General features: G+C 32.7%; 1 protein-coding gene across 1 annotated transcript in view; it reads right to left on the bottom strand.

Moving 5' to 3' along the window:
* LOC106462054 (neuropeptides capa receptor-like) overlaps window positions 1-2,864 on the bottom strand; it is a 59,000-nt gene extending 56,136 nt beyond the window's left edge. Inside the window, exon 1 of the mRNA XM_013921931.1 lies at window positions 2,579-2,864. Within this exon, the coding sequence (XP_013777385.1) occupies window positions 2,579-2,864 (286 nt within the window). The remainder of the gene's footprint in view (window positions 1-2,578) is intronic.
* Between the last annotated feature and the right edge of the window lie 7,486 nt (window positions 2,865-10,350).

Below are 10,350 nucleotides of genomic sequence, written 5' to 3'. Positions count from 1 at the left end.
TGTAATTATATAAATCTCTCCACTGAGTATGTGTAATTATAATAAATCTGTCCACTGAGTATATGTAATTATAATAAATCTGTCCACTGATTATATGTAATTATAATAAATCTCTCCACTGACTATGTGTAATTATAATAAACCTGTCCACTGAGTATATGTAATTATAATAAATCTGTCCACTGAGTATATGTAATTATTGTTCTATAATATGTGCTTTAATAAAGTTATATATTTTCCTAAAATACATCAAATATTAACTATCTGCGTAAAGTGTCTTATTTTCCTATTACAAATTAGGCATTAAGTGTTTTGTGCAATTGGACTGTCTAAGTGGGCGTTTGAAAATCGATGTCTTAGTAACTAGATGGATCATGGAAAAATGTAGGGAGGGATGGTGTGCTTCGGATGTAACAATCTTACGACGGAGCCTTTTTCAATGGAAACTAAGATACAAATCTGTTTTCAAGATACTCAGTCGTCAGTCAGAGCATAACCGAAAATGGTAACATGGACTGTAACGACGAAGTAAGGCTCCAAAATTTAATGTCCTTATCCTTCGTATATTACAGAAGATTTTGTCATTATATTCAGACGCTTAAAGTTTGGTCTGTTCTAGAAGAATATACCATTATATAAAGACACTTAATGCCGTGGGCCCGGCATGGCCAGGTGGATAAGGCGCTCGACTCACAATCTGAGGGTCGCGGGTTCGAATTCGCATCCCACCAATTGCATAGATGGAACAACATGAATACCCGTTGCATTCCCCATCTGCTTTAAGCATCCGATAGTTAGACTGTCATGTGGTGGAAGCAATTTCAAACGAAATCGTTATTTATTGGGCTGCATAGGTGGCTTTTAGCACTAATCTTTGGATTCGTGGATACTTCTGCATTACAAGATGCCGCACTTTACTTACCATGGCTGGGGTACGACATGTCTGGTCGTACTCTATCTGACGTGCGTGCAACTTGACAATAGACCTGCAGCATAGTTTTCATTGCAAAAGACTCCATCAAAATGTTGCCATACCCAAAGCACATCATTCTCTATAACAGGCTCTTTCTAGATGGTTCTGTACCACAAATTGATCCATGTTTCTGTTTTCCAATAGCATTGAAAATATTAAAGAAAATATCCCCTGTGGCTCAGCGGTAAGTCTAAGGACTTACGACGCTAAAATCGAGTTTCGATACCATGGTAGACACAGCAATGGTAGCCCATTGTGTAGCTTTGTGCTTAATAAGAAACACTAAACAAACATAAAAAATATACTGAAATTCAAGTAATAGACCAATCGTTTATTTGACTTATTCTCACATAAAGTTTATAATATATGCGTATTATAGTAGTCTGTTTAGAATTGGTTGAGATCTGACATTCATATAGTCTAACATAACTAAACATGGATAATATGAGAACATAAAAGTGTTTTCTGACCAGTCTAAACTTTATCTTAGTATGCGTATTTGTTGTTTTATTCTGACTTTTCTGGAGAACAGGAATAACACCAGAGCAGAAATTTGCAGAGTTTATTTTATTTTACCTAACATGAACTGTAAATTGTCTTCAAATGTATAGTTATTATTTTACTTTAATGCAAGTAAAATGTATCTCATTTCAGTTGACATGTGCTAATTTTGTGCAGCTTCATAAACAAAGACTTTTCTTAGCTGAATAAATTGGTATTCTTTACCATTTAAATACATCATTGTAGTCTTATGTCTCCTCATCAAGCATAGACAAAACTTAAGATTCAGATTATACACAGCTTGGAAATAAAATTAACATTTAAATTTTAATATCATCAATATTTGCATCAAATGTGTGCATAATCATTCTTTTTCAGCTTATCTATATTTTTGCTGTAGTCTTACTGATATTTTCTCACACTACAACCGACAATGATCTCCTAAAATTCAAGCATTAAACGTGTTTTCAGTAAAAATATACTTTTTAAATATATTTTAAGTTCTTAATTTTTATTCATCATAAAACTTATTTCGCTTAGTTTTAGAATTATTTTATAAAACCATTTCTTTCTGTTTACGTGACCTTGAAATTAATACTTGAAGTAAACGGATGTAAACTAACGATGATGCAAATAGAAATTACTAACTCTAAGACAATATTTAAAAATAAAGGTAAAACCTGCGCACATCTGAACATGTCTGTTTTCTCTAAAACAGTAAAGTACATTTCCTGCTTAAGTTTCGATATTTTTTAATTATTGCTTTTTTCATTAAACGCATCGTGAATTTGTGTTTGTTAATGTTTTAAAAAGTCATAGGCTGCACATAGATAGCATAGATTGTTACTTGTAAATTTGATGACTTGCATCCAATCAATTTACTTAAGTAGTTCTGAAGATGGGTCAACTTATCATCATTAACAAACCTTTCAATGTATTCTTTTAATAGAATGTGGATTTAAAAATCATAGTTCAAATTATTAAGACTGTTCATTTTGTTATAATTCTTATACTCTGAGCTATATATTCAGTAGATAATACGATAATATCTGACTTTAAACATTTAACATTAGTTTTAGAGCAGATTCATAAAAAAACACTTACCAAATAATAGGGTCAGCATGTCCGCAACAGCTAAGTTGAACAGGTAACAGTTGGTGGCCGTCTGCATGTACTGATTACGTGAAATCACAAGACACGTGCAAGTGTTACCTATCATACCTGATAAAAATATCACGACATAAACAGTTGTTAGCGGTATCAACCAGTTTAGAGGTAAACGTTTCGGTCCCAGATGTTGACTTATATAAGTTTCCACATCGGTTACTACTGATGGTTCTATAGTTATGAGGCTGTAAGTAACGTTGAATAATGTATTTAGGCTGCTCATCTTCAATGAAAGAGAAGCTATGGAGTACTTTTGAAATTATAGCCTTTCATATTCAAAGTTGGCAAACATACTGAAGTTACGAAAATTGTGGAATATTCACTTTTCTAGGTATACACGTGTGAATTTTGATATTATACAGGGAGCATCAAAAATATTAAGTTAGTATGTTTATAAGAAATCAAAATAGTTATTCTGTAGGAACCACTTTAAAAAATCGTCCAAGACTAAGTATAGTCTTAAAAAAATGTTACTTAAGATTACACAATCAGCAGAAGCCTGATATGTCTAAGAAGTACCCTTACCTTCGATATCCATCAAAATCAAAAAGTTCCGATAACTTTACATTGCACAAATATATAAAGCCTGATGAAGTCTGATAAACTCGTCTTAACCTTAAAAATCAGAAGATAAACGTTTTTCTGATCAGCATGTTACTAAGAAACCTGACTATATTTAGTAAGTCAGCTTTCCCGTCAAATACTTGATGTTAGTCAGTCAAGAGAACTTATTTCTTGAACACCAACCATTGGTTAGATTTTTTTATATGTTTGATAATAAAGTATATTTTTAAATATGCTTTCCTTTTGGCAATGTTTATCCGTTACTATGAATGAAACTATCACACCCCAGTGAACACTGAATTACTACGATGACAATTCTTGTAGTGTTTCGTCGTTTTTATGTTGTTTTGATAGATGCCAAACAGTAACATAATGGTTACACGTCGCCGCCTGCTTGATACGTCTTGTTTCTTCAGTAACAAAGGCAATACAAAAACTAAAATCGACGCATCACTCTCACTTACACAATATAAGCAGGTCAGTACTTCACAAGAACCTCAAGCTTTTCCACATTTGTTACGTATTAGTATTATTTTATGTACATTCCAGATCAAACTTTCTGTATTTACAGTAGTAATCACTGTTCTATTTAACTAAAAACGATCACCAAAAAAATTTGACAGTCTATCATATATCTTAATAATTTATAAAATTAACGTATTAAAGCAAAGACAATACCAGATGATACCGATAAATAATACGAACAGTGTCCTTTACTGTGTTTTACTTGAAAAACTTTCACCACGTTGTCGTACTTCAATGGAGAACAACATCGAAAAATATGTTGTGGAAAGAGTGGCGACAGATGGTCTGAACGATTCGACGCTAGTTGCTAGATCTATCTGCTTGTAGCTATTCACCTCCTCCGCTTCTTCTTCCCCTATCGACAACCTGATGAACTACAAGCCAATAGCATTTTATTGAAATGTCATCTGTCAATAAATAATGCCCTACAGCTCAGGCTTTTCATCTTTCTTTTTACTACAAGACTTGGATAATTTGCAAGGAACATATACTAAGGTATCATACTATACTTAAGATGTGTACATAATTTATTACGAAAACATATCAGAACCACTTAAACTCTTAAACATACGTCGTCATTGGTATAAATATCCAACAAAGATGTATTAAGGTCTCCATAGAAAGTACTTAAAAACAGAAAGATATGAATAGATACATTTATCAAAATAAAATGAAAATAAAGAAAATTTTCTTGCAATTAGAACACTTATGATTTTTTTCCTATCTTGTAACCGGAAGAGAGGGGGCCATTTTGTCAGCCGTGAATAAGAGGTACGAATGACGAAGTAAACATAATTATTTGTTCCAGCTGTAGTTGGAATTCTTCTTGTTTTTAATATATGATCTATATACTAATGTATACGTTACTAATGAAACATTAATTTTCTCTTGTATATATTTTCGTATGGTTGACTACCACTAAGTACGATGGAAAATGATTTTACAGTACTGTTTTTTTTGCTTTGTGTAAGTTTAGTAGAAAATTGCATTAAAAGTACTACAGAGTTTCTTAGTTTCTTTTTCATTACAACTGACGATATGAAGACTAAAAACATACTTAGGCTCATTAAAAGTTTCGTTTCAATAAACAAGTATAAGGAAGTTTAGAAAGAGTAAAAGAACATTCACACCGTATGCTATGAAATGAAGCTTCATACTATAAAGATGATTCATTATGTGTGCTGTGCATGTGTGTATCTGTTATCAACCAAACCAGATTAGTAACTGGTCCGACAGTTTACAGGGCTATTTTGTTTTAGGATTTTTGCCCGAAAAGAGGGATAACAATCGTCTGAAATATAGCACATTTCCACTTTTTGTTTACTTTTGGCTTTTAGTTTAAAGACACAAGTAGTTAATCAGTTAATTGAGTCAATTATTACCTTCCACAAAGCATGGTATGCAAAAGCATCTATCAAGGTCATTAGAGATTTAATAACAAAAGAAAGAAGGAAAGGAAACATTATCTAACATTGTCTCAAGTAGTATTTTATAAACATTGTAGATTGATTTGTCTAAAGAAAAATAGTAAAAAATACTTAGAATACTAAAGAAGTTTCCTTTACTGAAATTAGGAATGGGACTTTTCAAGTTGGATGTCAACCTGTGCACTCGTTGGCTAAACGGCTATGTCAGAGAACCCTAGGGTTCAGATATAGTCGTCCATAATTTTGAAATACTGTCCAGAGGAAGAGCAAGTAGCCAGCAGTACTTTGTCTGCCTCTTGGAACGAAAAAAAAAAAGATTGAATCGTTATATGTAAGTACCAAAGACACAAGTATGTTTTAAAAGGAATGAAAATAAGGAAATATTATTCCTGAGTAATAATCTTCTAGCTTATATATCTCACATTATTAGCTCCGAGAATGAATACTGAATAACTAACAACCTGTTTCTCTCTATCTCCCGGTGGGTGAGCGGTAAGTTTATGGACTTAGAATGCTAAAATCCGAGGTATTATTCCCCGCAGTGGACAGAGCAGGTGGCCTAATATGGCTTTGCACAAAAACAAAACAAACTCTGCGTTCTAAAACAGAATATATATATATATATATATTTCACCTCTAAGTTACGTCAAATAAATGTTTGTATTATCGTGTAATAGGTGTTACTTAAAACAAAACATTATACCTATAGGTCATAGCCCAAAGTTAGCTTGGGCAAGTGGGAAACTTACTTCCTCATGTTTTCCTTACAATATTATCTGTTTCTACTTTTATGAATTCTCTCCTAATTTTCTGAACGTAACATTAAATACAAAATTTGCATGCCCAAGTATTTGTTATTTTTAGTCATGGGCTAGACGTACTTATAAGTTGCTCAGAGCGTGAATCCAAAGTTTCGAAAACGTTGCCATGGGTGTGTTATAAAAGAGGCGGTCAAATTCCACTATTTGATCAGACGAGAGTAGCTCAACAGTTAGCAGTAAATGTTCTTAACTAGTTGGCTTGCCTCTGATCTATCGGTTCAAATTAGGGGGATACTTGGATAACCAACCTTCGCACAAAAATTTTGAAACACTAAATTTATCGCAAAGTTGTACAATAGACTCGCTGCAGTGTTCTCCGAAGTGATCGAAGTGTGAATATTAGTATGTATTTTATTGTGATTCATATCATTAATTATGAAATTGTTTCCTAATTTTTATTTCCTGGTCGTAATATCTTATAAAATTATTTGATATTTAATAAAACATCTTAAACCTAGCAACTCAGTAAGTCGCGTAGGAATTCTCAACACATTTTATATTTCATGAAGTTCCCACCGACGATTCACCACATGCTAAAGTTATATTGTAGAAACCTGTTTCTAACGGCAACATTTCATTTGCACATCTCATCTTTGTCATCTTGAAAAATATTTACCAAATAGTTCATGTACACAAATTACGTGCATACAAAGGAAATAATACAATATAATGTAAACAGCATTCAAATACATTTTATATTAAACTTGAACTGATCTAATCTTATCATCTTCATGCTTGGTGTTTCGTGCGTGGTTAATATATAGGGTTTAATCGAACTTTATTTGAAAGATTTGATTACACTAATTGCCGTGACTTGTCGCAGATGAAACCACGGAAGATGTGTGTGTATATATGTTTGGTTCACTGCAAATTTTCCATCATTCAACAGTGCAATCCGGCTGCAATAGACTTATATCTGAATTAATATATCTATACTGTGAGAATGTTAAACCCTTATAACCAAAGGACATAACACAAGCAAATAAGAGAACCTTCTTCAAGACAGAAATAAACTTGCATATCAGAGAGTTCACGACAGTAACTGACTCCAAAACCATACCTCAACTCAATTTAGAGTACTGTCCTCATCCAAAAAGAAAGACTATAATTACAAAACAAAATCCACTAGTCCAGGAGCAAAACAATACACCATTAGCAAGACAAAAACAAAATTTTGAAGTTGATGAATGCTTCCAAACACACCTCAAAATCAATAGCTGTTTTTCATGAGAGAGACGGGCGAAAATTTTGGAATCACAATAATTCCATTCAACAATACAGCCATAATATCCCTCGTGCAGCTCAACTGTATTTTAGTGCTTCTAGTCAGCTTAAGTGTGATAATAAGTAGGCAAACAACAATTTATAAGCATAAGGAAGAGTTATATTGATGGTGGAACATACTACATGTTTCGACAGAACATTGGTCTGTCTTCTTCAGTTATAAGTGTGGTATTGATAGTCAACGTGTCTGTGGATAGTTTACTAAGAATAATAGCCCAATATCGATATATTTAGCCTTCACAGGAGCTTATTGCAAAAAAAATTATAGTCATAATCACGGGCATCAGACTAAGCATATTGAGGATGAGGAAAGGCTTAAGGATAGCGCTGGACCTGGAGCATCATTCTGGTAAACTTCAAGCCTAAGAAGTCTACCCTCGTGATCATTCCTTTAACATCTGCCTAACATAATACAGCTGAGAAAGATTCTTCACTACAAATTGTAATACACTACACACATAGAAAGTAATAAAGAAAAAATTGAATATATATATATATATATTTAAATTAATTGAAAAATGTTACTCAACGCCAAAAGTTAGGAAATTTTATAAAGGTTTAGAATAATGTGGACAAAATGTTAAAGTTTAATTACGAATATCAAACACTTTAATTTATGCACAAAAACTGACGAACATGAATGTCATAACTTAAAGCATTAGATAATTTCAATTTTCAGTACATTTCGCAAGCTACTTTATCACGGGCTAAAAATATCATTTCTTCTGCAGACAAAAAACATATATATATATCTTAAGAAATTTCGCGCATCGCAAGCTTAGTCGCTAATTATTTTAAGTTTAATTTGTTAAGTACGACATCAAAAGGGATTTAATAGTGGAGCTTGCATTAGCTGTTGTGGTTCCAGTCTAGCTAACTGAGCTGTGATACTAAATGGAGGCCATTCGAGCAGTGGCTTTTAGTACACAAGAGATATGTCTGAACTGCTAATAGTACACAGTTTTGGTTTTAAATGAGTAAAAGGCTGGCTAAGATGAAGAGATTGGATTATTTTGCCTCCAAATTTTATATCTCAGTACATTTATTAAACTTACGGATCTTTCTAGCTTCACTACCTTAGGCGTTGTTAGCGTTATACTGTACCTCACGTGAATAGAATAAGCGTAGATATAATTTCAGTTTTTCATGTATACTGGCTTTGAAAAAACGTCAATGTTTTTAGACATATATTCTTAATGCAAGGTACTGGCTTTGAAAAACGTCAATGTATTTAGACATATATATTCTTAATGCAAGGTTTGGCGTGTAAGCCATGTTTTCAATTTCACTTCCAGAATTACTTTTATATAGTTCTGAAAAGTTAACTTTTGCGTTTAAGGGAATGGTATATATTATTGATTTTAAAATGAGGTATTTTAAAGAAGAAAGTTTGATCAAAATAGTACGTGTTTTCTATTAATGATATAATTTTGAGTACTTTAAAGTCCGAATCGTAAACATACAGGACGGACTATATGCTATATTTAAATTTCATATTGTAGCGCATTTGTAAGATATGCAGTATAGTGTATTTCTTTCTCTCTAACGAACAAATACTCAAACGTCACTTTAAAATCTGGTAGCTTATTTTGTCTATGAGTGTAAGTTTATGGATTTACAACGCTAAAATCCAGGGTTCGATTCACCGCTGTGAACATAGCGCAGATATCCCATTGTGCAGCTTTGAAGTAAAACATACAAACAAGAACATAATAAGCTCTTAGGTCCTGCAGTTTATAAAATGGTAAACAATGACAGTAACTAAAGTGATTCAATCATTGGTGTGAACAAGTTGTGAACACATTTCAAAGTTAGCACCCAGCACGATGGAAATAGAAAAATTGACCTCATACCATCCTTGAGCCAGAATATGATAAATATCACATAATAACTCCTTAAATATTGTTTAATTAATTATTTAATTCGTGTGAACAGAGAGAGTTATAATAGTAAGTTTGTTTTGCGAGTATTCACAGCTGAACATTAATTTCAAATCCCCAAAAATACAAATTATTCATGTTCAGAGAAAATAAGATGTTAGTGATTTTTACTAAAATCTTTTCACTGATATTTTTGTTAACAATTAATATATATATATATATAGATCATAAAGGTTTCGTCGATCTTTAAGTAATATAATTAGTCTTAAACTGAATTCTTGTGTCAAAGTTTGGATAATAACATATAATTTTCTGTCAAGTCAGTAACTTTATTAAATTAAGTTAAACACGTAGTATTAATATATAAGAAATGGGAACTACTTATCTGAGCGTGAAAAGATAATCTTACACTTGAAATAATCAGAAAACAAATTTGTCTGTTGTGTTGAATTTCGTGCGAAGCTACTCGAAGGTTATCTGTTTTGTTGAATTTCGTGCGAAGCTACTCGAAGGTTATCTGTTTTGTTGAATTTCGTGCGAAGCTTCTCGAAGGTTATCTGTTTTGTTGAATTTTATGCGAAGCTACTCGAAGGTTATCTGTTTTGTTGAATTTCGTGCGAAGCTTCTCGAAAGTTATCTGTTTTGTTGAATTTCGTGCGAAGCTACTCGAAGGTTATCTGCGTTAATGATAGACTAGAATGAAAACAGCTAGCCAACATCACCAACTGCCAACTCTTGAACTACTCTTTAGCAACGACGAGTGAGATTGGTCGTCACATTATAGTGCCTCCATGGCTGAAAGGGCGAGCCTGTTCGATGAAGGGATTCGGAATCGCTCCCCGAAGATTGCGAGCCGAGCGCCCTGATCAGCCGGTCAAGAAGCAGAGTAACTGAACCAACCATTAACATTTTATAATTTCAACAAAAATTTAGGTTGGATTATTTTGTTTAGTGATGTTTTTAATATACATAATATATTCATCTTCAGGATCTCAATTATTGAAGTTTTTATTGTTTTGTTATTAATTACAGAGTTACACAATGGACTATCTGTGCTATGCCTACCACGAGTACCAAAACGTAATTTTTAGCGTTATAAAATTACTGAAGTAACTATAGATGTTATTAATTACAGAGTTACACAATGGACTATCTGTGCTATGCCTACCACGAGTACCAAAACGTAATTTTTAGCGTTATAAAATTAC

Source organism: Limulus polyphemus, unplaced genomic scaffold (genome assembly GCF_000517525.1).
Source record: "Limulus polyphemus unplaced genomic scaffold, Limulus_polyphemus-2.1.2 Scaffold1083, whole genome shotgun sequence".
Lineage (NCBI taxonomy): Eukaryota > Metazoa > Arthropoda > Merostomata > Xiphosura > Limulidae > Limulus > Limulus polyphemus.
Note: the sequence above shows the minus strand (reverse complement) of the source record. Positions and strands in the feature narration are given on the sequence as shown.